The sequence below is a fragment of the Zea mays genome, chromosome 1 (genome assembly GCF_902167145.1).
Source record: "Zea mays cultivar B73 chromosome 1, Zm-B73-REFERENCE-NAM-5.0, whole genome shotgun sequence".
NCBI classification, from domain to species: Eukaryota; Viridiplantae; Streptophyta; class Magnoliopsida; order Poales; family Poaceae; genus Zea; species Zea mays.
In genome coordinates, this window is record NC_050096.1 from 227,908,538 (window position 1) to 227,935,953 (window position 27,416).

A 27,416-nucleotide genomic window follows, 5' to 3' on the forward strand; every position below is an offset into this window, starting at 1 on the left:
GTAGCGGCGTTGTTTTCTAAAATTGTTGACTCGACCTTTTTTGTGTGGAAGAAACTGCCTGCTAACAACATTCGCAAAGGAAGAATACATTGCCTTGTAGTTTGTATAAGTACAGATATAATAAAATAGTAACACTCTGGTATAACCAGCTCAAGGTTAAATACGACTGTCCTTGTGCCGTACAAAGAAACGACAAAAAAAGTAATTTCTGTTACATATATATTTTTTATAAGATTTATGTTACATGTATCTGGGAAGTCGTTCGCAGCACGGACTGGCTGCCGCCTGAAGAATATGAACCGATGAATTACAAAAGCTGAAACTGGTGAACTGTGGAAGTAAAACAACTTGACCACTCGAGGAAATAACTCAGCCTTCACCCAACCGAGAAATTCCCCCAAATGCCGGCAGTGGAGACCAGATTTTGGGTTGCAGCGAGGTGAACTGTGGAAGCCAATCTGACTCTTCTGAAACTATTCGTTGACAACGTACGCACATTTATCTCACATCTCACAAGCTAATTATACAACAACTAGTCTCCCCCAACGTTTTTTTTCCTTCCAAGTTGTATTCAAGAGCCCAAACCTGTCATTTCGTCAAGGGATCACGATGAAGATATGTATAAACAAAAAACACTTCCATTTGAACTAATGGGCCTTCACTCAGCATCTAGTTAGCCACTTTTATGGCATACACCAGCTCCTGAAATGAAGAGTATAACATTTAGAATAAACGTGAACGGGTCTAATCAGATAATCTAAGTGTTTGATCTCACCAGAACCCCATTAGGAAATGTGAACGAGGAGCGCAAGTCTGAAAGGCGTTCCTCCCCTGCGAGCCTTGCTTTGTCAGGACCGCATGTATTAGTGCTGACAGGCTTGCTACAAGAAGGCTTCAGCGCATACATCTCAACTTCTTCATCTTTGTGAGATGTCTGACTGGCGACAAACTACACAGAGACATTCGTCTGTAAGTTCTGATTTCTGACGATGGACACAAGTGTTTCAACAAGTACTGACCTGACAAAGTTGTTTGATGGACAGAGTTGGGCCGCAACACAGATATGACTTCTCCAGATTTGGTGCCGTTTGTCCATCAAGTGGAAGCAGACAAAGATGTACATCACGCTGTCAAATAAAGTTAGTAACTAAGCAATGCAACACTCCAATAAACAAGGAAACATATCACGTGCACTTTTGTGTTCACCTCGCCTTCATTGTCGTCAGAATTTCGCAAGCACTCAACCAACTTGATCATGCGCCCACCCTTGACCATCCTGCCATTTGAACCACTGAAGCTACTGTGGCGAGTCTGACTGCGAGTGCCATTCTTTCCCCATGCTCGTAGAGGAGATGTGCTGAAATTTTCCCTGGATATTCCTACATCATCCTTTTCATCAGAAGCAACCTCATCATTGCATGCTCGGGCAGGTGAAGAACGCGGTGTTGGCCATTTTGGCAGTCGTTTCTGCTTTTTCTCTGGGGAACTCTCCTCCGCAGATGAGGCCTCTTTGCTACAGCTTTCACCGTTTCCATCCTCTTCATCTTCAGAACAGGCCAGAGCAACGTCATCAGAACTGGCTTTTCCTCGGCCACGGAAATAGGTATTCTGCCCATTAGGCCGAATGTTACGGCGTGATCTTCTTACAAATGCAGCAGCAGTAGCTTTGGCAGTAGACTTCCGCCCAATAACTTCTGATTGTTTCCGAAAAGCCTCAGCAATGGATGCTTGAATCTTCACATGCACATTAATCAGGAAAATGAACTTAAGTTCAATGTAAAAATAGACAGAGGAAATAAAAGGGCAGATGCATACAAATATGTCAATCATTAGCTCGGGTCTTTATAGGTGTTAGACTTGAATACAAGAGCATTTGCATATGCACAGACATCAAAACAAAGTTCCTGGGTTCTTGGAGAAAAAGGTTTCTTATCACCACTTTGTAGCCAGGGTAGGACATAGTTGGTAATTTCATGAATCCACTATTCATGTAGCTAACATAAGTTTATATTCATTGGAACGAAGAGCATGCTTTACAGATTACAGTTCCAAATAATATAATGAATTTCTGCCACTAACAAAGTTAACATGAAAATAATTGTTCTATTTCATTTTTCGTTCATGAAATTCTCTTTATTTTTGAAGAACTTTATGAAGTTATCTGTCATTAACTTATTATTATTCTTTTGCAAGAAGTGCAGTTGGATCAAACAACCTGCTCAATGCTATGATGTCAACTTAGTCCAAGAGATTGCAGGGCACCTGTCTATTGATGCTTGGGCACATCAAAACATTTTCTTTTGAAAGGAGCAAAACCGGGGGGGGGGGGGGTAACAGAGCTGACCAAATTTTATCCCTTAGAAATGAAATTTAGCTGGGATCTTTCCTACTACCCATTGACAAAATGCTAATGTAGGAAAGGCTCACATGGGACAAAACTATCCTACGAGATCTACCAGGGAATCATATCACAGTATTCTTTTAAAACAGGTTAACAGGTTCAGAGATCATGTCAAAATTGATGGAGAATATTTGGTGCGGAACACCACAAGCCCACAACTGATGCACATGAAAAAAAAGGGACAGACCCAGTGTCGGCAACTCCCACATGAGCAGGGTCTAGGGAAGGAATAACCGAGGCAAGTCTTTTTTGCGTATCATTATATTAAAATGAGAAGGGAAAAAACTGATAGCAGCAAACAGAAATAGAAAAAAACCTGCTTGTTGCGGTCATTCTCCTCTTCGTTGAACGCTAGCTCCTGGACATGGGACAATGCAGAAACATTTACTAGGATCAATCTCTTAATGTGAATAAACAAATACCAAATACAATACCTCTTCTTCATATTTGTCAATATCTGGATATAGAGCTGCAATCAAGGCATCATAATTCGGATCATCTCTCAAAGAACGCCGGCTCGCACAGTGTGTGCGGCACGCTGGACACTCGTTGTTCCTTTATGGCAAAGGGATATGTTAGTAACAATACTGTGCTACTCAACATGGGATATACATGCAAAGAAACATGCAGTGATGCATGGGATACAATATAGAACAAAAATAAGAGAATTGTAAGTCTTAACTTAGAAACCAAAAAAACACAATGACAATGGCATACAATAGTTGTATATTACCCAAGTCGCATGGATTTGTCAATGCATTCCCTACAGAACCGGTGCAGGCATTCCATAACTGTTCTAGTCTTCCGGATGATGCCTAGCAGCATAAGATGGTTCCACAATCAGTAAATTAAAGTTGATATTTAATTATGCAACATGTTTACAGAGTTTTTGTATGACATCAAGAATGAAATTGACAAGGAGTTATATCGGCAAGCAACATCTTTCTGTTAAAAAACATATTGGCTAAAAAAAGCTACAAAATTTAAAATGGAAAACTAAAAGCTTCACAGAAACCATTATTTACTACTGGAATGAACAAAGTTAGTTTTAGTTAAGCATGACTAAAATATGTTCCATCCATTGGTTCTAGCTCGTAATATATGGCATGCCAAGAAAATTCTTATCTTTTTGACAAGGAAATTCTTATCCATTGTTTGCATTTGTGTAGGTACCTAAGCATATGGGACACTGCACTTCTTTGCGTACATCAGATAATTTTACTGGTACAAACCTGCAGGTATCAGTGCAAGTGTCAAAACGCTATAATGGGCGGGAAAGGAAGAGAAAATGAACATAATATAATAAAATTTAAAAAATGAGGTGAAGCACTAGATTACTCTAGAATGGATCATGTATGCTTACACAAGGTGGTGCTAAAGATGCAATTTGAGAATCAGATGGAGCTTAGAAAGGAGCTGTATGTTCAGAACTAAAAAAACTCGGACTGCAAGGGGTAGGCATTGCATTGTAAAGACAACCTCACATAAGCTAAGAGACCCCCCTAACCCCTCCTCCACACATATACAACAGCATTGTAGCCCATGTGAGAACAACCACGACCAGACCAAGCCTTAAAATTCACGACCACGACCAGACCAACCATAACCCCCCTAGGCTTTAGTGTGGGACAAATGAGGGGACTTTCTTAACCCCAGCCTTAAAATTCACTCCCACAGAAGTCGAACCTAGGAACGGAGGAGTGCTACTTAAGCCACCTAATCAACTCAAGTAGAGGCTATTTCGTTGTATGTTCAGGACTAATCATGTATCCTGCCTGATACACTCCATCTGGCTTTCATTTCAGTTCATGCATGTAAAAATGACTTAAGCGAACAAATAGTTTATCAACTTGATAGAAATTATGAGAACATTGTTAAAGTGGACGCACTAACCAGTTCAACCCAAAAGCTTTAAGTTGTTGGGAGAAAGTAGGCAATCCACTTATACACTTTAACACCCTCACTCACATGCAGTCAGAGAGGAAGGCACAAACGTGGAAATAAAGGGACAGAGACACAAATGAAGCCTCTACCAGGATTTGAACTTGAGACCTCTGGCTTTGATACCCATGTTAGAGTGAATGTACCGGTTCAACCCAAAAACTTAAGTTATTGGGAGAAGGTAGACAATCCACTTATACACTTCAAGAAACCTAATATCCTAGGCAAACACATTGTAAAATCTGTCGTCTGAAGTCCAAAGGCAAACAACATTGCTCAAGCTCAACCCCAATTACAAGTAAAAATCAAAGAGTTAACCTTTTTTTCCCTTTCTCTGTGAATGAATGATCCATCTAAATCCTAAGTAGGCAGCTTGCATTATGATATTTCTGACAAGAAAAATCAGACCTATGCCATGTGACCTGGCATTATCCTGGCATCCTATGCTAAGTTGAAGATGAATGTTACAAACAACCACTCAATTGTGGTTTCATTTGCTTTTGTCCTCTGCATTTGGTTGTGTAACAACAAAATCAGGCAAGAGCCATACACATATACTGTAACAGAGATGCATACAGCAATACTCATCACCAACACAGAGAAAAGAGAGTACAAAAGGAAAGGCTAATGTTCGCTAACCTCATCACAATACTCATCACTAACACAGAGAAACTACAGTACATCAGTGTGCATATTAGAAGTTAGACTAAAGCTGTATGCATTTAAAAACACTTTAGTTCAAAGCTCTAATTAAGTAGGGATGGTGGGTTTTACCAGTATGCCAAAGCCCAAAAGCTTCAACCTACCAATTCTGAATAGGCTTCCAAGTTCATAAAGCACGTTTCAATTAATAAGTGGATGGAGCTCAGACATTACAGCTAGCATCCTTATTTATTAAACAGTAAAAAAATGGATGATGCAGTCCACATTGAAAGTTACACTCCATGTTCAGTTACACAGTAGCGATGAACAAAGGACGATACGATGTGTGAGCTGAAATTTGTTGCGGGAGAGAGGCAGGGTCAACAGTTTTTTCTTAAACAAGGAACACGATCAATATATAACTAGCAGTTAAGCAACTTCATTCTACTCGTATATGCATGGAAAATACTGCAGTGTCATCCCTAACAGGGATTGAGAACTTTAGCACAGTTCACGACTGCCTCAGAGTTCATACCCCTTAGGCAGCCTGGCTCTGCTAATAAGATATATAAGAAATATGAAACAGATGATCGCTACAGCAAGCACTTGCATATGCACATCTTGTGTTGCTTGCTACCGGCGAAAATCAGAGATACCGCTTCTCAGAAGTAAGTAGAAAATAGGGCAAACTACGCTATACAACTATGGCTCGTCGCCTCCCTTCCCACATAAAGTCCTCCAGAAATCAGCGGCCAGCCATAGTCAATTAGGAAAAAACGACGGGCTCGGCTCAGGCACGAGAGCTGAAAAAAGGGACAATGACAAGGATCAAACGCGCGCGCGAGTAGCCGCTTAAAGGTGCCGCATCTGGAGCACGCATCAGGAACCACGACGACGGGGAAAGGAGAGCGGCAAAGCGAGCAACAGGACGGTTGACGAGTGTCCGAGCACGTACTCCTGTTTTGCGGCGTCCGCATCCTCCGACTCAGACTCCGACGCCTCCACCTCCGTCCCCTCCTTCGCGCCGAAATCTGCGAGCAAAGCCAAACAACGTGGGAGGGCGGAGAGGAAAACAGAATCAGCGCGTGGGGATCGAGGAGAAGAACGCCGTCGGCGTGGAAAGGGTAGCAAGGCGAACGAACGAGAGCTCACCGTTGGCGTTGCCGTTGGCTTCGGCGCCGGCGCTGCCGTTCACCTCCAGCTTGGGCTTCTTCTCCGCGGGCTCGGCCGTCGGCAGCGGCGGAGACGAGGGAGGGGGCGAGCCGGCGCCAGGGGCCGCGGAGGGGGAGGGAGAGGGTGGCGGAGGCGGAGGCGGGCGCTTCTGGGTGGGCATTTGTGATGCGGCGCCGGCGGCAGCGGCGAGCAGGTCGCGTGGAGAGGCGGCGAGGTGGGGCGGGGCTGGCACGGAGGTCTCTCTCTCTCCTCTTGGGCTGGTTTTTCTACGGCTCCTGGTCCTGGCTTTGAGTGGATGCAGATGCGGGTGCAGCCGGTTTGGGTTGTTGGCGAGTTCGTGTCGCGCCCGCGCCCGCGCCCGGTCGGCGCTCTCTATGTTGTACGTACGTGTCGCGTGTAGGGTTGGCAATGAAAAAATTTTATGCTACCAAGTTTAAAGATGAGATTAAGGTTCGACTATATTTCTATTTATTTTTAATTAAAATTAATTAAAATATTAAACAAATTATAAAAAAATATTTGGATCATGATTTATTACCTTTAGTCATGTTTAGTACTAGTATAGACAAAGCGGAGCCGCCTTCGGGGATACTTTCCAATTATAAGGGTGTTCTCTTGTTTGTCGTACCAGACATGCATGTCGGTCGAGCTCCACGGACGGAATGTTAACGAGCGAGCTTTGGTATCGTTTAGTTTCTATATTTATAACGTAATGAATAATTTATAACGTTAAATTATATTTGTTTAAGAATCGTAATAAGATATCACACTAGAAAACTGATACGGATCTATTCAAATTTATTACCGCTAGTACTCGATTATAAATAATTACCGTTGTTATTTATATTACATTTTATTAACCAAACATCACATTGGGTGAGCGGGACGTTGTTCCCTCTTCAGGTGAGCACGTTCGAGTGCTGAGTCCGAGTAGAGATGGAACTGATTCTATGCAGCGCGCGACTAACTTATATATTAAAGAACAAGATAAGGATAATTTAGTCCTCACGTGGATTAAAATTAGAAAACATAGTATTTATTCAGTTTGCGAGAATGGGGATGGAAAACCATCCTCAGTTCTCGTTCCCTCATACCTATTTCGCGAACTTCTCTAGATCTAAATTACTAAATTAATTCATTAACATATTAAAATCATACTAAAACATACAATATATAGCATTGTCGGCGTTTCGAGACCGGGGGTCTCTGGGCCGACGAGTGAAATGTCGCTGCGTGCCCCAGCCCAGATGGGTCGGCGCGAGGCCGAGCGCGAAGGGGGGAGAAAGATGGCCGGAGATGGGCGTGAGAGAGGTGGAAATCCCGCGGCCTTCGTGTTCGTCCCGCGCCCAGGTCGGGTGCGCTTGCAGTAGGGGATTACAAGCGTCCACACGGGAGAGGGAGCGACCGGCCTCACGCAAGCGCCTGTCTCGTCCTCGTCCCCGCACGGCCAACCCTCTGTAAGAGGGCCCTGGTCCTTCCTTTTATAGACGTAAGGAGAGGATCCAGGTGCACAATGGGGGTGTAGCAGAGTGCTACGTGTCTAGCGGAGGGGAGCTAGTGCCCTAAGTACACGCCGTCGTGGTAGCCGGAGAGGCTTTGGCACCCAGTTGGTGTGATGTCGTGGCTGTCGGAGGAGCGCTGGAGCCTGACGAAAGGACAGCTATCGGGGCGGTTGAGTCCTTGCTGACGTCCTCTTGCTTCCGTAAGGGGGCCGACAGCCGCCGTCGTCAGGGAGTGTGCGGGGCGCCATCATTGTCTTTCTGGCGGAGCGAGCCAGATGGGACGTCGGTCTTGTTCCCCGTAGCCTGAGTCAGCTCGGGGTAGGGTAATGATGGCGCCTCCTGTTGACGTGGCTGGCCCGCGCCCTAGGTTGGGTGATGTGGAGGCTCCTCCGAGGTTGAGGTCGAGTCTTCAGTGGCCGTGGTCGAGTCCGGGCCCCTGGGTCGGGCGAGGCGGAGACCGTCGGCTGAAGCCAGGGCTGAGTCCGAGCCCTGGGGTCGGGCGAAGCGGAGTTCGACGTCTTCTGGGGCTGAGCCCAAGTCCGAGCCCTGGGTCGGGCGGAGCGGAGTTCGCCGTCTTTCGGGGCTTAGCCCGAGTCCGAGCCCTGGGTCGGGCGGAGCGAAGTTCGCCGTCTTCCGGGGCTTAGCCCGAGTCCGAGCCCTGGGTCGGGCGGAGCGGAGTTCGCCGTCTTCCGGGGCTTAGCCCGAGTCCGAGCCCTGGGTCGGGCGGAGCGGAGTTCGCCGTCTTCCGGGGCTTAGCCCGAGTCCGAGCCCTGGGTCGGGCGGAGCGGAGCTTCCTATGGCGCCTGCGGCCGGGCCTGACTGCCTGTCAGCCTCCCTCTGTCAAGTGGCACCGCAGTCGGAGCGGCGCAGGCGGCGCTGTCTTTCTGTCAGGCCGGTCAGTGGAGCGGTGAAGTGACGGCGGTCACTTCGGCTCTATCGACTGAAGGGCGCGCGTCAGGATAAAGGTGTCAGGCCACCTTTGCATTAAATGCTCCTGCGATTTGGTCGATCGGCGTGGCGATTTGGTCAGGGTTGCTTCTTGGCGAAGACATGGCCTTGGGCGAGCCGGAGATATGTTCGCCGCTGGAGGGGGGCCTCGGGCGAGGCAGAGATCCTCCGGGTTCGGCTGCCCTTGTCCGAGGATAGGCTCGGGCGAGGCGTGATCGAGTCCCTCGAATGGACCGATCCCTGACTTAATCGCACCCATCAGGCCTTTGCAGCTTTATGCTGATGGAGGTTACCAGCTGAGAATTAGGAGCCTTGAGGGTACCCCTAATTATGGTCCCCGACAGTAGCCCCCGAGCCTCGAAGGGAGTGTTAGCACTCGCTTGGAGGCTTTCGTCGCACTTTTTGGCAAGGGGACCAGCCTTTCTCGGTTGCGTTTTGTTCCGGTGGGTGCGCGCGAGCGCACCCGCCGAGTGTAGCCCTCGAGGCCTCGGAGGAGTGGTTTGACTCCTCCGAGGTCTTAATGCCTCGCGTAATGCTTTGGCTGGTCTGGTCGTTCCCTCATGCGAGCTGGCCGTAGCCCGGGTGTACGGTCGGGTCCCAAGTTCTCGGGCTGGTATGTTGACGCTGTCAACGGTTTGGCCGGAGCCGGGTTTGCGAGAGCAGCCCTCGAGCCTCTGCACAGGGCGAGAGGGCGATCAGGGGCAGACTCGGCTTTTTTACATACGCCCCTGTGTCGCCTTTCCGCAAGGAGGAGGGGGGAAAGCGCCATGTTGTCCTCGGTGGGCGCCGAACATGGTGTCTCCGGTGAGCTGCAGGCGGGTAATCCGAGCAGACGTCCGTGCCCCATTCGCTAGGGGTCGGCTAGAGGCCCAGAGGCGCGCCCAAAAATACCTGCGGGTGATCTGCCGGACCCGGTCCCCTGTCGACGGGGTCCGAGGGCTCGATGCCTCCCTCTGATGGGATTCCGTTACAAGATCGTTCTCGCTGGTCTCGGAAATGTCCTAGGGTACCTCGGGAGCGCAGCCCGAGCCTTGGTTATGTATCGAACGTACCCATGGTCATCCCTCGCTCTGTGTCTGAGGCGGTTGTGAACCCTTCGGGGGCCAGCCTTCGAACCCCTGATCAGTAGTGGGCGCGGAGCCCGAGTAGCCTGAGGCGGCCGTTGAACCCTTCCGAGGGGCCGGCCTTCGAACCTCTGACCAGTAGTGGGTGTGGAGCCCACGTGCTCTGAGGCGGCTGTTGAACCCTTCCGAGGGGCCAGCCTTCGAACCTCTGATCAGTAGGGAGGCTCGGAGCCTGGTTCCTTCACGGGGAAGGATCCTTTTCAGGGTATCCCCCTTTCCCGGTCCCTGTTGTAAGAGAGAGAAAGAGGAAAAAGGAAAAGGATACGAAATCGAACGACGCGGCGTACCTTTTTTTTGACGCGGTCATTATGGCGAAGGCGTAGCGTCGCTTGCTTGTCCTGCCAGAGGCGCCGCCTGTCCCGCCGCGGAGTTAATGCGACGGGGCGAGTGGTTCGCGGGGCGGCCGTTGCGCGTGCGCGGGCCGTTCGAGGAACGGAACACGGGCGCGTCGTCTTCACGCCGTGAGAGAGGGTTCTCTCGCTGTCCCCGGATGGGACGTAAGCTTGGCTGACGACGTGACCGCTGCTCCTGCCCGCCTGCCACCGCCATTACTGCCGGCCCATTTTTGGCCGCATTGACCGTCGCGCCAGGCTGGCGCTGCTGGGTCGTGCGCTGGGTCGCCTCGAGTCGCGGTATCGGTTCCGCAGTCGAGGAGGCACGGTAGTGGCGCAAGTGGCGGTGCAGTTGCTTGCACGAAGCATCCGGCGCGCCGGTTGCATGACGCGTGGGCCTGGGCCTCCACGCTGGGCGTGCTGGAAGTCGGAGAAGTGCGCCCACTTGGCGCGGTTGCATGCCGCCTACACGGCTGCCCACCCTTTCGCCCGCTGGTCTGGGCAAAAGTGGAGAGTCGCTTGTAATCCGCTGGGCGATGGCACGCACCGCGCGCGGCGGTTTGGCTTCTTCTGCTCTGGGCCGGCTTGCATGACGCGTGGGACCCAGCCCCCGCGCCGTAGGGGGAGGACCTTGGAGCGTGTCGGAGAAGACTCAGCCCCCGATGGTTGGGGACGCAAGTAGGGAGAGTCGCCTTTAAAAGGAGGGTGACCCCCTTGAAAGGCGACCATGTCTTCGCGCTCCCTTATGCATCGTGTCTTTCCGCCTTCCAAGCCCCCGGATGGGGGATACCCGCAATCTTTCCGCCTTGTCGTTGGGGGAACGCAACTCCGTGGGAGTTGGTACCTTTCAGCCATCGTTCGACTTCAAGGATTTTCATCATGCAGCCCGGTTGCGCCCCTCCGCCGGCGGTCACCCAAGACGGTGACCTCCAGCCCCTGGATGGGGAGAGGCAAGCCGGGCTGTGATCCTGGTCCCGCCCTCAGCTTCAAGGATGTTCATCATCCTTGCTGGGGCGGAGAGCGAGGCGAGCCGGGGCTCTACCTCCCGTGCGGGCCGGCGGGCCACCTCTTCTTCCAGCTTCTGGTGGTGGCAACCATCCTCCAGCTCTGCGGAGGAGGCGTCCTCCAGCCATGCCGGGGAAGGCGAACTGTTGCTGCCCAGCTAGGATGCAACATTCCGCCCTCTTCCTCGCTTTCGTGGCGAGGACGGGAACGAGGAGCTGCCGGTGCGCTTTGGAGCGGCCCGCTCTTTGGCTTTGATGGTTGGTTCGCGTCCCTTGAGCGGGAACGCGAACGAGAGCCTTCCGGTGGCCGCGTCCGTCCTGGGACCATGGCTGCTGCTGCAGAGGTCGCTGGTGAGCCACCCGGAACTCGTCGCCCCGCAGGCTCCCTGGTGTGGTGGTTGTTCATACCCACGGGGACGGAACCGGAGTTCCGTTTGTAATGGCACTTTGAATGCCAGTGTTTTTGTTCATTGTGGCTGTCGAGGCCTGAACATGTATGTAATTTCGGCACGGAGCCGTGTTTTTTCCTTATTTTCGAGCACTAAGACTCGCCTGTTGGTTGTCCGAACCGCTTCACCAAGCATGAGTCGCCCCGTGTAAAGGTGACGAGTGAGGTATCTGTATCCCGGAGGCGTAGGAGTCCCTCGGCTCAGTCGGCCTTGTTGTCCGAGGCTTCCCTTGCTTAGTTAAAGGAACCCCTCGGCCGCTCTTCGATGAGCCGAGGCCAGGGGTAGCGGTGTCAGCATGGACAGAGGCAGAGTTGGCTCGAAAGGAAGACTTGGTTGGCCGGAGCCTGGCCGGGTCGTCCGCTAGCGGGACCGACGCCGGAGTTGATCTTCCGAGGTCTCGGGCCGGGCTGATGTCTTCGGGGGACAGCTGGCCGAGGCCTCGGGGCGACCAGCCGAGGCACCTGCCCGAGCCGGATTCTCGAAGAAGACCCTGGCGGCGATGGCTCGGGTGTGGTGATGACGCCGTCCTTCGGAGTGGAGATCCTCGGACCGTGTCGCCGTCCGAGGCTAGGTCGGACCTCGCCGAAGGTGTTGTCGACGCCGAGGGTGCTGCAGCTCCCTCAACTGTCTAGATCCGAGCCTGCAGGATCGGATTATCTTGTAGCGTGTGTTTTCTGCGGTCACTGAGGCCAAAACACACCCTCGCCGTGTTGTAAAGCTGCGTCTCTTTTCCTCTTGTTTCGAGTATTTGGACTTTTTTGTCGGTAACAGAATTGTTTGTGCGGGCGAGAGTTGCTTCTCACGGAAGGTGATGAGTGAGGTATCCGTATCCCGGAGGCGTAGGAGTCCCTCGGCTCGGTCGGCCTTGCCACTTACGCGCACTCTTACCCGTCCATGGGGTTCTGTCACCGACGCAGTCGAGAAGGCTCGAAGAATCACTCCGGCAGAAGGGCTTCCGAACGTGAAGACTTGTTCGGTCCGCGGAATCACTTATCCGAACGTGAGTTACTTATCGCAGAAGGTGATGAGTGAGGTATCCGTATCCCGGAGGCGTAGGAGTCCCTCGGCTCGGTCAACCTTGGCTGCTTACGTGTACTCCGTCGTTTTCAGGATCCACTTTCGAAGTAGTCGAAAAGCACGAAAGACATTCTGGCAGAAAGGATCTTTTTTCGAGGAAAAAATTCGACGCAGAGGGGGTTCCCCGTTTTTAGCCCCCAAGGGAGGGTCGGGCTTTGCCGATGCGAGGTCGACCCTTCCTTGATGACTAAACTTTGCGTGGGAGCGAGGTATATGAACGACTTGAAAGCATCTTAAGGGTAGAAACGACGTAGCTGTTGGATGTTCCAAGCGTTGCTGTAGACCTCGCCTTGACTGTTGGCCAGCTTGTACGTTCCAGGCTTCAGAACTTTGGTGATGACGAACGGCCCCTCCCAGGGGGGCGTGAGCTTGTGCCGCCCTCGGGCGTCTTGTCACAGCCGAAGCACCAGGTCGCCCACCTGGAGGTCTCGGGACCGGACCCCTCGGGCGTGGTAGCGTCGCAGGGACTGCTGGTACCGCGCCGAGTGCAGCAAGGCCTTGTCCCGAGCCTCTTCCAGCTGGTCCAGCGAGTCTTCTCGACTGACTTGGTTGCTTTGGTCAGCATAGGCCCTCGTCCTCGGGGAACCGTATTCTAAGTCTGTGGGCAAGATGGCCTCGGCCCCATAGACTAGAAAGAACGGCGTGAAGCCCGTGGCCCGGCTCGGCGTTGTCCTCAGGCTCCAGACTACCGAGGGGAGTTCCTTCATCCATCGCTTGCCGAACTTGTTGAGGTCGATGTAGATCCGAGGCTTGAGTCCTTGTAGAATCATGCCATTGGCACGCTCTACTTGCCCATTCGACATGGGGTGAGCCACGGCGGCCCAGTCCACCCGGATGTGGTGATCCTCGCAGAAGTCCAGGAACTTTCTGCCGGTGAACTGGGTGCCGTTGTCGGTGATGATGGAGTTCGGGACCCCGAAACGATGGATGATGTTGGTGAAGAAAGCCACCGCCTGCTCGGACCTGATGCTGTTTAGGGGTCGGACCTCGATCCACTTGGAGAATTTGTCGATGGCGACCAACAGGTGCGTGTAGCCCCCGGGTGCCTTCTGCAAGGGGCCGACGAGGTCCAGACCCCACACAGCAAAAGGCCAGGTGATGGGTATCGTCTGTAGAGCCTGAGCGGGCAGGTGGGTCTGCCTTGCGTAGAACTGACACCCCTCGCAGGTGCGGACAATTCTAGTAGCGTCGGCCACCACCGTCGACCAGTAGAAGCCTTGTCGGAAAGCATTCCCGACAAGGGCTCGAGGCGCTGCGTGATGGCCGCAAGCCCCGAGTGTATCTCTCGCAGGAGCTCCTGACCTTCGGCGATGGGGATGCATCGCTGGAGGATGCCTGAGGGGCTGCGGTGGTAGAGCTCCTTCTCATCTCCCAGCAAGACGAACGACTTGGCGCGCCGCGCCAACCGCCGAGCTTCGGCTAGGTCGGGGGGTAGCTCTCCTCGGTGGAGATATTGCAGGTACGGGGTCTGCCAGTTTTGATCAGGCGTGACCCCGCTTCGCTCCCCCCCGACGTGCAGCGTCTCGCCCTCGGGGGCCGAGGGTACCTCGGGCTGAACTGAGGGTGCCTCAGACCGTGCCGAGGGTACCTCGGGCCGAGCCGAGGGCGCCTCAGACTGTGCCGAGGGTACCTCGGGATGGGCCGAGGGGGCCTCAGGCTCGGGTGTGTCATCGATCTTGACGGAGGATTGATGCAGATCTCGGGAGAAGACGTCCGGGGAACCGTTGTCCGCCCCGAGGCTATTTTAGCCAGCTCGTCCGCAGTCTCGTTGTAGCGCCGGGCGATGTGGTTGAGCTCGAGCCCGTAGAACTTGTCTTCCAGGCGCCGAACCTCATCGCAGTAGGCCTCCATCTTCGGGTTGCGGCAGTGGGAGTTCTTCATGACTTGGTCGATGATGAGCTGTGAGTCACCGCGAGCGTTGAGGCGTCGGACCCCTAGCTCGATGGCGATCCGCAACCCGTTGACCAGAGCCTCGTACTCAGCCACATTGTTGGACGCCGGGAAATGGAGGCGTAGCACATAGCGTAGGTGCTTCCCGAGGGGCGAGATGAAGAGTAGGCCTGCGCCGGCTCCTATCTTCATCAGCGACCCGTCGAAGAACATGGTCCAGAGCTCTGGTTGGATCGGAGCTGTTGGTAGCTGGGTGTCGACCCATTCAGCCACGAAGTCCGCCAAGACCTGGGACTTGATGGCCTTCCGAGGGGCGAACGAGATTGCTTCGCCCATGATTTCCACCGCCCACTTTGTGATTCTACCCGAGGCCTCTCGGCACTGGATGATCTCCCCTAGGGGGAAGGATGACACCACAGTTACCGGATGAGACTCGAAGTAGTGTCGTAGCTTTCGCCGCGTCAGGATCACCGCGTACAACAGCTTCTGAACTTGTGGGTAGCGGATCTTGGTTTCGGACAGTACCTCACTGATGAAGTAGACTGGCCTCTAAACGGGCAATGCATGCCCCTCTTCTTGCCTCTCAACCACAATCGCGACGCTAACCACCTGAGTGGTCGCGGCGACGTAGATCAAGAGGGCTTCTCCGGCAGCTGGGGGCACCAAGATAGGCGCATTCGTGAGAAGCGCCTTCAGGTTCCCGAGGGCTTCCTCGGCCTCGGGGGTCCAAGTGAAGCACTCGGCCTTCCTTAGGAGGCGGTACAGAGGCAGACCTCTTTCGCCGAGGCGTGAGATGAAGCGGCTCAGAGCCGCAAGACATCCCATGACCCTCTGCACGCCTTTCAAGTCCTTGATGGGCCCCATGCTGACGATGGCTGCGATCTTCTCTGGGTTGGCTTCGATGCCCCGCTCGGAGATGATGAACCCTAAGAGCATGCCTCGGGGTACCCCGAAGACACACTTTTCGGGATTGAGCTTCACGCCTTTCGCCTTGAGACATCAGAATGTCACTTCAAGGTCGGAAAGGAGGTCGGAGGCTTTCCTCGTCTTGACTACGATGTCATCGACGTAGGCCTCGACCGTCCGGCCAATGTGTTCGCCGAACACATGGTTCATGCACCGCTGGTACGTCGCGCCCGCATTCCTCAAGCCGTACGACATGGTGACATAGCAGTACATGCCGAAGGGTGTGATGAAAGAAGTCGCGAGCTGGTCGGACTCTTTCATCCTGATTTGGTGATACCCTAAGTAGGCATCGAGGAAAGACAGGGTTTCGCACCCAGCAGTGGAATCCACAATTTGATCGATGCGAGGCAGAGGGTAGGGAACCTTCGTACATGCTTTGTTTAGACCAGTGTAGTCTACACACATCCGCCAGTTCCCTCCTTTCTTTCTCACAAGCACAGGGTTGGCAAGCCATTCGGGATGGGATACCTCTTTGATGAACCCTGCCTCCGTTAGCTTGTGGATCTCCTCGCATATGACTCTGCGCTTTTCTTCGTCGAATCGGCGCAGAGGCTGCTTGACGGGTCGGGCTCTGGCTCGGATGTCCAGCAAGTGCTCGGCGACATCCCTCGGTATGTCGGGCATGTCCGAGGGACTCCACGCGAAGACGTCGGCGTTCGCGCGGAGAAAGTCGACGAGCACTGCTTCCTATTTGGGATCGAGCTCGGAGCCGATCCGGACTTGCTTGGAGGCGTTGCTGCTGGGGTCGAGGGGGACGGACTTAACCGTCTCCGCTGGCTCGAAGTTGCCGGCATGACGCTTCACGTCTGGCACCTCCTTAGAGAGGCTCTCCAGGTCGGCGATGAGGGCCTCGGCGTACTCCACGCACTCCACGTCGCATTCGAACGCGTGTTTGTACGTGGGGCCGACGGTGATGACCCCGTTGGGACCCGGCATCTTGAGCTTCAGGTAGGTGTAGTCGGGGACGGCCATGAACTTCCCGTAGCATGGCCTTCCCAGTATCGCGTGGTAGGTTCCTCGGAACCCGACCACCTCGAACGTCAGGGTCTCCCTTCGAAAGTTGGAGGGTGTTCCGAAGCAGACGGGAAGGCCGAGTTGTCCGAGGGGCTGAACGCGCTTCCTGGGAATGATCCCATGGAAAGGCGCAGCGCCTGCCCGGACCGAGGACAGATCGACACGCAGGAGCCTGAGGGTCTCGGCGTAGATGATGTTGAGGCTGCTGCCTCCGTCCATGAGGACCTTGGTGAGCCTGACGTCGCCGATGACGGGGTCGACGACGAGCGGGTATTTCCCCGGGCTCGGCACGTGCTCGGGGTGGTCGGCTCGGTCGAAGGTGATGGGCTCGTCGGACCAGTCTAGGTAGACTGGCGCCGCCACCTTCACCGAACAGACCTCCCGACGCTCCTGCTTGCGGTGCCGAGCCGAGGCGTTCGCCGCTTGCCCACCGTAGATCATGAAGCAGTCGCGGACCTCGGGGAACTCTCCTGCCTGTTGATCTTCCTTCTTGTCGCCGTCGTGGGCCCTGCCACCCTCTGCGTGTGGCCCGGCCCTGTGGAAGTGGCGCCGAAGCATGACGCTGAAAGGGAAATGTGCCCTTGGGCCATTTCTAAGTATTTTGGTGATTGAGTGCCAACACAAGTGCTTAAATGTGAATCTATGCCCATGGATGAACAAAGTGCAAATCAAGAGTAAAGGTATGTTTCTAAGCCTTAGTACATTGGTTTTGTGTACTAATATACTTGTCTAAGTGTTAGAAACAGAAAGAAGAAGAAAAGAAAAGAGGTGAAAAAGGCTTGGCTGTGTACAGCCAAGACTCAGCTCTGTCTGGCACACCGGACAGTGTCCGGTGGTGCACCAGACAGTGTCCGGTGCGCCAGGCTGGCTCGGGCGAAGTGGCCGCTCTCGGGAATTCACCAGCGACGTACGGCTAAAATTCACCGGACTGTCCGGTGTGCACCGGACTGTCCGGTGAGCCAACGGTCGGCCGGGCCAACGGTCGGGCGCGCAATCTGCGCGAGACACGTGGCTGAGCCAACGGCTAGAAGATGGCACCGGACTGTCCGGTGTGCACCGGACATGTCCGGTGCGCCAACGGCTCCAAGTCTGCCAACGGTCGGCTTCGCTATTTAAGGAAGGAAATCGGGCACCGGACAGTGTCCGGTGTGCACCGGACTGTCCGGTGCCCCCGATGACAGAAGGCAAGAATGGCTTTCCAGATTTTCTCTCAACGGCTCCTAGCTGCCTTGGGGCTATAAAAGGGACCCCTAGGCGCATGGAGGAGGAGACCAAGCATCCTTTGAGCATCATTGATCACTCACACATCATTCTTGCGCACTTGTTCGACATTCTAGTGATTTGAGCTCCGTTCTAGTGTGCTAGTCTCTTGAGCTCAAGTCTGGGTTTTGTGTGTGCGTATTCGCTGTGATCTTTGTGTCGTGTGTGAGTTGCTAATTCCTCCCTTGCTCTGTGATTCTTCGTGAACATCTTGTGTAAGGGCGAGAGGCTCCAAGTTGTGGAGATTCCTCGCAAACGGGATATTGAAAGGCAAAGCAAAACACCGTGGTATTCAAGTTGGTCTTTGGACCGCTTGAGAGGGGTTGATTGCAACCCTCGTCCGTTGGGACGCCACAACGTGGAGTAGGCAAGTGTTGGTCTTGGCCGAACCACGGGCTAAACCACTGTGTCATCTCTGTGTTTGATCTCTTGTGGTATTGTGTTTTGTTGAGACTCCTCTCTAGCCACTTGGCGATTATTGTGCTAACAATTAACCAAGTTTTGTGGCTATAAGTTTAAGTTTCACAGGATCACCTATTCACCCCCCTCTAGGTGCTCTCAATTGGTATCGGAGCCGTTCTCTTCACAAAGGGACTAACCGCCCGAAGAGATGGATCCTAAAGGGAAGGGAATCGTGATCAACGACAAGGAGAAGGAGTCCTTCGTCAACGAGCCAAGGGATGACAAGTCCAACGACTCGGGCTCAGGCCACAGACGCAAAGATGGGAAGAAGAAGAAGACAAGACGCATCAAGGAGATCGTCTACTACGACAGCGATGAGTCTACTTCCTCCCAAAAGGACGACGACCACAACAAATACGAGAGAAAGAAACCGGTCAATTCGAACTTTTCTTTTGATTACTCTCGTATTCCTCAAAGTACTAATGCTCACTTATTATCTATTCCACTTGGTAAACCTCCTCATTTTGATGGAGAGGACTACGGATTTTGGAGTCACAAAATGCGTAGTCACTTGTTCTCTCTCCATCCTAGCATATGGGAGATTGTAGAAAGTGGAATGCACTTTGATAGTACGGATAGTCCCATGTTTATTAATGAACAGATTCATAAAAATGCACAAGCTACTACTGTGTTGCTAGCCTCTTTGTGCAGGGACGAGTACCATAAGGTGAGCGGCTTGGACAATGCCAAGCAGATCTGGGACACCCTCAAGATCTCTCATGAGGGGAACGATGTCACCTTACTCACCAAGATGGAGTTGGTGGAGGGCGAGCTTGGACGGTTCGCAATGATAAGGGGCGAGGAGCCAACTCAAACATACAACCGACTCAAGACCCTTATCAACAAAATAAGGAGCTACGGAAGCACGCGATGGACGGATCACGACGTCGTCCGCCTAATGCTAAGGTCCTTTACCGTTCTTGATCCTCATTTGGTGAACAATATTCGTGAAAATCCTAGGTACACCAAGATGTCGCCCGAAGAAGTTCTGGGGAAGTTCGTAAGCGGGCGAATGATGATCAAGGAGGCAAGATATGTGGACGACGCGTTGAACGGTCCTATTCATGAGCCTCAACCCATTGCTCTCAAGGCAACGAGGAGCAAGGAGGCGCTACCGAGCAAGGTGGCGCAAGTTGAGGCGGCCGGGCTAAATAATGAGGAGATGGCCCTCATCATTAAGCGCTTCAAGACGGCGCTTAAAGGTCGCAAGGGACAGCCAAGCAAGACCAAGACAAAGGAGAAGCGCTCGTGCTTCAAATGTGGTAAGATTGGTCATTTCATTGCTAACTGTCCCGATAATGAAAGTGACCAGGAAAAGGGGAACAAAAGGGGGAAGAAGAAGCATTACAAGAAGGCCAAGGGCGAGGCACATATCGGAAAGGAGTGGGATTCAGATTGCTCCTCCTCCGACTCCGACAATGAAGGACTCGCCGCCACCGCCTTCAACAAGTCATCCCTCTTCCCCAACGAGCGTCACACATGCCTTATGGCAAGGGAGAAGAAGGTATGCAATCAAAACAATGTCACTTATGATTCTTCTAGTGATGATGAGTCTAGTGATGAAGAAATAGATTACTCTAGTTTGTTCAAGGGATTGGATAGAACTAAAGTAGAAAAGATTAATGAATTGATTGATGCCTTGAATGAAAAGGATAGACTCTTAGAAAAACAAGAGGATCTTTTATATGAAGAGCATGACAAATTTGTAGAGGCACAAAAATCTTATGCTTTAGAAGTTAAAAGAAATGAAGTGCTTTCTAGTGAATTATCTTCTTGTCATGAAACCATTGCTACTTTAAAAGGTGTTAACAATGATTTAAATGCTAAACTAGAAGTGGCTAGTAAATCTAACTCTTGTGTAGAACATGTTATGGTTTGCACTAGGTGTAAAGATTTTAATGTTGATGCTTGTAGTGAACACCTAGTTTTAATTTCTAAATTGAATGATGAAGTGGCTAGTCTTAATGCCCAACTTAAGACTAGCAAAAGCGAATTTGATAAATTAAAATTTGCAAGGGATGCCTATACGATTGGTAGACATCCCTCAATTAAGGATGGACTTGGCTTCAAGAGGGAAGCCAAGAACTTAACAAGCCATAAGGCTCCCATTCCCGCCAAGGAGAAAGGGAAGGCCCCTATGGCTGGTAGTGCTAAAAAGAACCATGCTTTTATGTATCATGATAGGAGACATACTAGAAATGCAAATAGAAGTTATAATGTTTTTGATTCATATGTTTATGATTCTCATGACATGTTTGCTTCTAGTTCTTTCTATGTGCATGATAGGAATGTTGGTAGGAGAAATGTTGTTCATAATATGCCTAGGAGAAATGTTGTTAATGTTCCTAGGAAAGTTAATGAGCCTTCTACAATATATCATGCTTTGAATGCTTCCTTTGCAATTTGTAGAAAGGATAGAAAGGTGATTGCTAGGAAGTTAGGGGCAAAATGCAAGGGTGATAAAACTTGCATTTGGATCCCTAAGGAAATTGTGACTAACCTTGTAGGACCCAACAAGAGTTGGGTACCTAAGTCCCAAGCCTAAATTTGCCTTGCAGGTTTATGCATCCGGGGGTTCAAGCTGGATTATCGACAGCGGATGCACAAACCATATGACGGGGGAGAAGAAGATGTTCACCTCCTACGTCAAGAATAAGGATTCCCAAGATTCAATTATATTCGGTGATGGGAATCAAGGCAAGGTAAAAGGGTTAGGTAAAATTGCAATTTCTAATGAGCACTCTATCTCTAATGTGTTTTTAGTAGAGTCTCTTGGATATAATTTGCTATCGGTTAGTCAATTATGCAATATGGGATATAACTGTCTATTTACAAATGTAGATGTGTCTGTCTTTAGAAGAAGTGATGGTTCACTAGCTTTTAAGGGTGTATTAGACGGCAAGCTTAACTTAGTTGATTTTGCAAAAGAAGAGGCCGGTCTAGATGCATGCTTAATTGCTAAGACTAGCATGGGCTGGCTGTGGCATCGCCGCTTAGCACATGTGGGGATGAAGAACCTTCACAAGCTTCTAAAGGGAGAACACGTGATAGGTTTGACTAACGTACAATTCGAAAAAGATAGACCTTGTGCAGCTTGTCAAGCAGGTAAACAGGTGGGAGGAGCGCATCACAGCAAGAATGTGATGACCACTTCAAGACCCCTGGAGCTGCTGCATATGGACCTCTTCGGACCCGTCGCCTATCTGAGCATAGGGGGAAGTAAGTATGGTCTAGTTATTGTTGATGACTTTTCCCGCTTCACTTGGGTGTTCTTTTTGCAGGATAAGTCTGAAACCCAAGGGACCCTCAAGCGCTTCCTCAGGAGAGCTCAAAATGAGTTTGAGCTCAAAGTGAAGAAGATAAGGAGCGACAACGGGTCCGAGTTCAAGAACCTTCAAGTGGAGGAGTTCCTTGAGGAGGAAGGGATCAAGCACGAGTTCTCCGCTCCCTACACACCACAGCAAAATGGTGTGGTAGAAAGGAAGAACAGGACGCTAATTGATATGGCGAGGACGATGCTTGGAGAATTCAAGACCCCCGAGCGTTTTTGGTCGGAAGCCGTCAACACGGCTTGCCACGCCATCAACAGGGTCTACCTTCATCGCCTCCTCAAGAAGACTTCGTATGAGCTACTAACCGGTAACAAACTCAATGTATCTTACTTTCGTGTATTTGGGAGCAAGTGCTACATTCTAGTAAAGAAGGGTAGAAATTCTAAGTTTGCTCCCAAAGCTGTAGAAGGGTTTTTGTTAGGTTATGACTCAAATACAAAGGCGTATAGAGTCTTCAACAAATCATCGAGTTTGGTTGAAGTCTCTAGCGACGTTGTATTTGATGAGACTAATGGCTCTCCAAGAGAGCAAGTTGTTGATCTTGATGATGTAGATGAAGAAGACGTTCCAACGGCCGCTATGCGCACCATGGCGATTGGTGATATGCGACCACAGGAACAATTGGAGCAAGATCAACCTTCTTCCTCAACAATGGTGCATTCCCCAACTCAAAACGATGAACAGGTTCATCAAGATGAGTGTGATCAAGGGGGAGCACAAGATGATCATGTGATGGAGGAAGAAGCACACCCGGCACCTCCAACCCAAGTTCGAGCGATGATTCAAAGGGATCATCCCGTCGACCAAATTCTGGGTGACATTAGCAAGGGAGTAACTACTCGATCTCGATTAGTTAATTTTTGTGAGCATTACTCCTTTGTCTCTTCTATTGAGCCTTTCAGGGTAGAGGAGGCCTTGCTAGATCCGGACTGGGTATTGGCCATGCAGGAGGAGCTCAACAACTTCAAGAGAAATGAAGTTTGGACGCTGGTGCCTCGTCCTAAGCAAAATGTTGTGGGAACCAAGTGGGTGTCCCGCAACAAACAAGACGAGCACGGAGTGGTGACGAGAAACAAGGCTCGACTTGTGGCAAAAGGTTATGCCCAAGTCGCAGGTTTGGACTTTGAGGAGACTTTTGCTCCTGTGGCTAGGCTAGAGTCCATTCGTATTTTGCTAGCATATGCCGCTCACCATTCTTTCAGGTTGTTCCAAATGGATGTGAAGAGCGCTTTCCTCAACGGGCCAATCAAGGAGGAGGTGTACGTGGAGCAACCCCCTGGCTTCGAGGATGAACGGTACCCCGACCACGTGTGTAAGCTCTCTAAGGCGCTCTATGGACTTAAGCAAGCCCCAAGAGCATGGTATGAATGCCTTAGAGACTTTCTAATTGTTAATGCTTTCAAGGTTGGGAAAGCCGATCCAACTCTTTTTACTAAGACATGTGATGGTGATTTGTTTGTGTGCCAAATTTATGTCGATGACATAATATTTGGTTCTACTAACCAAAAGTCTTGTGAAGAGTTTAGCAGGGTGATGACGCAGAAATTCGAGATGTCGATGATGGGCGAGTTGAACTACTTCCTTGGGTTCCAAGTGAAGCAACTCAAAGACGGCACCTTCATCTCCCAAACGAAGTACACGCAAGATCTGCTAAAGCGGTTTGGGATGAAGGACGCCAAGCCCGCAAAGACTCCGATGGGAACCGACGGACACACCGACCTCAACAAAGGAGGTAAGTCCGTTGATCAAAAAGCATACCGGTCAATGATAGGGTCTTTACTTTATTTATGTGCTAGTAGACCGGATATTATGCTTAGCGTATGCATGTGTGCTAGATTTCAATCCGATCCTAAGGATTGTCACTTAGTGGCGGTGAAGCGAATTCTTAGATATTTGGTTGCTACGCCCTGCTTCGGGCTCTGGTATCCAAAGGGGTCTACCTTTGACTTGGTTGGATACTCAGATTCCGACTATGCTGGATGTAAGGTCGATAGGAAGAGTACATCAGGGACGTGCCAATTCTTAGGAAGGTCCCTGGTGTCGTGGAACTCTAAGAAACAAACCTCTGTTGCCCTATCCACCGCTGAGGCCGAGTATGTTGCCGCAGGACAGTGTTGCGCGCAGCTACTTTGGATGAGGCAAACCCTTCGGGACTTTGGCTACAATCTGAGCAAAGTCCCACTCCTATGTGACAATGAGAGTGCTATCCGCATGGCGGAAAATCCTGTTGAACACAGCCGCACAAAGCACATTGACATCCGACATCACTTTTTGAGAGACCACCAGCAAAAGGGAGATATCGAAGTGTTTCATGTTAGCACCGAGAACCAACTAGCCGATATCTTCACTAAGCCTCTAGATGAGAAGACCTTTTGCAGGTTGCGTAGTGAGCTAAATGTCTTAGATTCACGGAACCTGGATTGATTTATAGCATACATGTGTTTATGCCTTTAATCATGTTCATTCTGCATTGTGTTGCTTATTATGGTGCTCAAGTTGTACAAGCACTCCCCGGACCTCACAAGTCCTTGTGCCAGTAATGCACATATTTAGGGGGAGATGTGTTACAACTTGACCCTTTGAGACTAACCGTTTGTTTGAGTTTGATTGTTTTAGTCTCAAAGAAGGTTTGAAAGGGAAAGGTGGACTTGGACCGTGAAAGACTTCCACTGCACTCTGATGAGAGGGTAACTTATTCCAAGTTCATCTTTAAACTCTTATTGCCTATTTGCTCTTAATTGAAGATTTTGGTGAGGCAATGGGGTCAAAGGGCCAAGATTGATCCCGTTTTGGTGCTTGATGCCAAAGGGGGAGAAAATAAAGGCCAAAGCAATAAATGGATCAACTACCACTTGAGAAACTTTGAAAACAGTAGGATAGAGCTTTTGGTTTGTCAAAACTCTTGCATTGTCTCTTTTGTCAAAAGTTGGCCTCTTGTGGGGAGAAGTGTTGATTATGGGAAAAAGGGGGAGTTTTTGGAATCTTGAATCAATTTTCTTTGGAAAACCTCTCTTTATGTCTCTACAAGTGGATTTGACTTAGAGATAGGATTTTGAGTTTGATTTGCAAAAACAAACCAAGTGGTGGCAAAGGATGATCCATATATGCCAAATTGAATCAAAATAAATTTGAGTTTTTATTTGAAGTGATATTGCACTTGTTCTAGTTGCTTTATGTTGTGTTGGCATAAATCACCAAAAAGGGGGAGATTGAAAGGGAAATGTGCCCTTGGGCCATTTCTAAGTATTTTGATGATTGAGTGCCAACACAAGTGCTTAAATGTGAATCTATGCCCATGGATGAACAAAGTGCAAATCAAGAGTAAAGGTATGTTTCTAAGCCTTAGTACATTGGTTTTGTGTACTAATATACTTGTCTAAGTGTTAGAAACATAAAGAAGAAGAAAAGAAAAGAGGTGAAAAAGGCTTGGCTGTGTACAGCCAAGACTCAGCTCTGTCTGGCACACCGGACTGTCCGGTGGTGCACCGGACAGTGTCCGGTGCGCCAGGCTAGCTCGGGCGAAGTGGCCGCTCTCGGGAATTCACCGGCGACGTACGGCTAAAATTCACCGGACTGTCCGGTGTGCACCGGACTGTCCGGTGAGCCAACGGTCGGCCGGGCCAACGGTCGGGCGCGCAATCTGCGCGAGACACGTGGCTGAGCCAATGGCTAGAAGATGGCACCGGACTGTCCGGTGTGCACCGGACATGTCCGGTGCGCCAACGGCTCCAAGTCTACCAACGGTCGGCTTCGCTATTTAAGGAAGGAAATCGGGCACCAGACAGTGTCCGGTGTGCACCGGACTGTCCGGTGCCCCCGATGACAGAAGGCAAGAATGGCTTTCCAGATTTTCTCTCAACGGCTCCTAGCTGCCTTGGGGCTATAAAAGGGACCCCTAGGCGCATGGAGGAGGAGACCAAGCATCCTTTGAGCATCATTGATCACTCACACATCATTCTTGCGCACTTGTTCGACATTCTAGTGATTTGAGCTCCGTTCTAGTGTGCTAGTCTCTTGAGCTCAAGTCTGGGTTTTGTGTGTGCGTATTCGCTGTGATCTTTGTGTCGTGTGTGAGTTGCTAATTCCTCCCTTGCTCTGTGATTCTTCGTGAACATCTTGTGTAAGGGCGAGAGGCTCCAAGTTGTGGAGATTCCTCGCAAACGGGATATTGAAAGGCAAAGCAAAACACCGTGGTATTCAAGTTGGTCTTTGGACCGCTTGAGAGGGGTTGATTGCAACCCTCGTCCGTTGGGACGCCACAACGTGGAGTAGGCAAGTGTTGGTCTTGGCCGAACCACGGGATAAACCACTGTGTCATCTCTGTGTTTGATCTCTTGTGGTATTGTGTTTTGTTGAGACTCCTCTCTAGCCACTTGGCGATTATTGTGCTAACAATTAACCAAGTTTTGTGGCTATAAGTTTAAGTTTCACAGGATCACCTATTCACCCCCCTCTAGGTGCTCTCAGACGCACTCCTCAAGGGTGTGCTTGACGGGTCCCTGGTGGTAGGGGCACGGCTCCTTGAGCATCTTGTCGAAGAGGTTGGCACCTCCGGTGGGTTTCCGAGGGTTCTTGTACTCGGCGGCGGCGACAAGGTCCGCGTCGACGGCGTCGCGTTTCGCTTGCGACTTCTTCTTGCCCTTCTTCTTGGTGCCACACTGAGTTGACGCCTCGGGGGCATCTTACAGTGGGCGGCCCTGGGGCTGCTTGTCCTTCCGGAAGATAGCCTCGACCGCCTCCTGGCCAGAGGCGAACTTGGTGACGATGTCCATCAGCTCGCTCGCCCTGGTGGGGGTCTTGCGACCCAGCCTGCTCACCAGGTCGCGGCAGGTGGTGCCGGCGAGGAACGCGCCGATGACATCCGAGTCGGTGATGTTGGGCAGCTCGGTGCGCTGCTTCGAGAATCGTCGGATGTAGTCCCAGAGAGACTCTCCCGGCTGCTGCCGGCAGCTTCGGAGGTCCCAGGAGTTTCTAGGGCGCACGTACGTGCCCTGGAAATTGCCGGCGAAGGCCTGGACCAGGTCGTCCCAGTTGGAGATCTGCCCCGGAGGCAGGTGCTCCAACCAGGCGCGAGCGGTGTCGGAGAGGAACAGGGGGAGGTTGCGGATGATGAGGTTGTCATCGTCCGTTCCACCCAGTTGGCAGGCCAGCCGGTAGTCCGCGAGCCACAGCTCCGGTCTCGTCTAGGGCTGGGCAAAAAACCCGATACCCGAAACCCGAACCTGAAAAACCCGAACCCGAACCCGAACAACCCGAACCCGAAAAACCCGAACTACAATTTGGGTAGCAACTTCCGGTACCCGAAATTATTTAGGAAATTTCGGGTTAAACAAACCGGTACCCGAAGTACCCAAATTACCCGAACATCCATATACTCAGTGTATTTCAGAAATAAGAAGTCCTCGACACCTGCCTTCCACACGCAGCAGTGCAGCACGCCACAGCTAGCCGCCGGCCGCCGGTGCTTTCCTTCCATCTCGTCGCTCGGCGCCCGCATGCTAGCTCGCTCGACAACCCGCATGCTGCTGCCTGCAACACGCTACACGCAGGAACGCAGTTAGATGCCTAGCTAGCTCGGCCGCTCCACTTGCATGCTGCTCACCTGCATGCTGCTGCCTGCGCATCGCCACCGACCAACTGTCCATCAGCATGTCGCCCAGTGCCTGCCCGTGCATCGCCGCCAACCGACTGGAGCAGGAGCACAACTATACCTGTACAGGACTGCACTGCAGGGGGCAACGGGACTATAGTGAAGCACACTGAAGAACGACATGAACAATGAAGAAGCCAGGAGCCTAGGAGTACAGACTGCCTCGGTAAGATGTCGGGTATCTCGGTTTAACCCGAACCCGAACCCGAAATTTCGGGTACCCGAAATTTCGGGTATCAAGTAATATCG

At 51.3% G+C, this 27,416-nt stretch overlaps 1 protein-coding gene across 1 annotated transcript; it reads right to left on the minus strand.

Moving 5' to 3' along the window:
• Positions 1-70: 70 nt before the first annotated feature.
• Positions 71-27,192, minus strand: LOC103645322 (putative E3 ubiquitin-protein ligase RING1a). The gene is made up of 12 exons (XM_008668396.2): positions 27,120-27,192; positions 26,877-27,046; positions 6,137-6,581; positions 5,940-6,015; positions 3,575-3,633; positions 3,135-3,216; positions 2,836-2,956; positions 2,718-2,759; positions 1,207-1,734; positions 1,020-1,127; positions 776-949; positions 71-702 (listed from the first exon to the last, which is right to left on the minus strand). The coding sequence occupies exons 1-12, from the start codon at positions 27,190-27,192 to the stop codon at positions 670-672; spliced, it is 1,911 nt and encodes a 636-aa protein (XP_008666618.1). The 3' UTR covers positions 71-669.
• Between the last annotated feature and the right edge of the window lie 224 nt (positions 27,193-27,416).

What these genes read in the sequence shown, in the direction of transcription:
- LOC103645322 (XM_008668396.2), bottom strand. Translation starts at nt 27,192, where the DNA reads ATGCACGGGCAGGCACTGGGCGACATGCTGATGGACAGTTGGTCGGTG. An exon ending in CTGAGTATATGGATGTTCGG is followed by an intron (nt 6,582 to 26,876) that starts GTAATTTGGGTA and finishes TAAACTTGGTAG; the next exon opens with CATAAAATTTTTTCATTGCC. An exon ending in CTGACGACAATGAAGGCGAG is followed by an intron (nt 1,128 to 1,206) that starts GTGAACACAAAA and finishes TTTATTTGACAG; the next exon opens with CGTGATGTACATCTTTGTCT.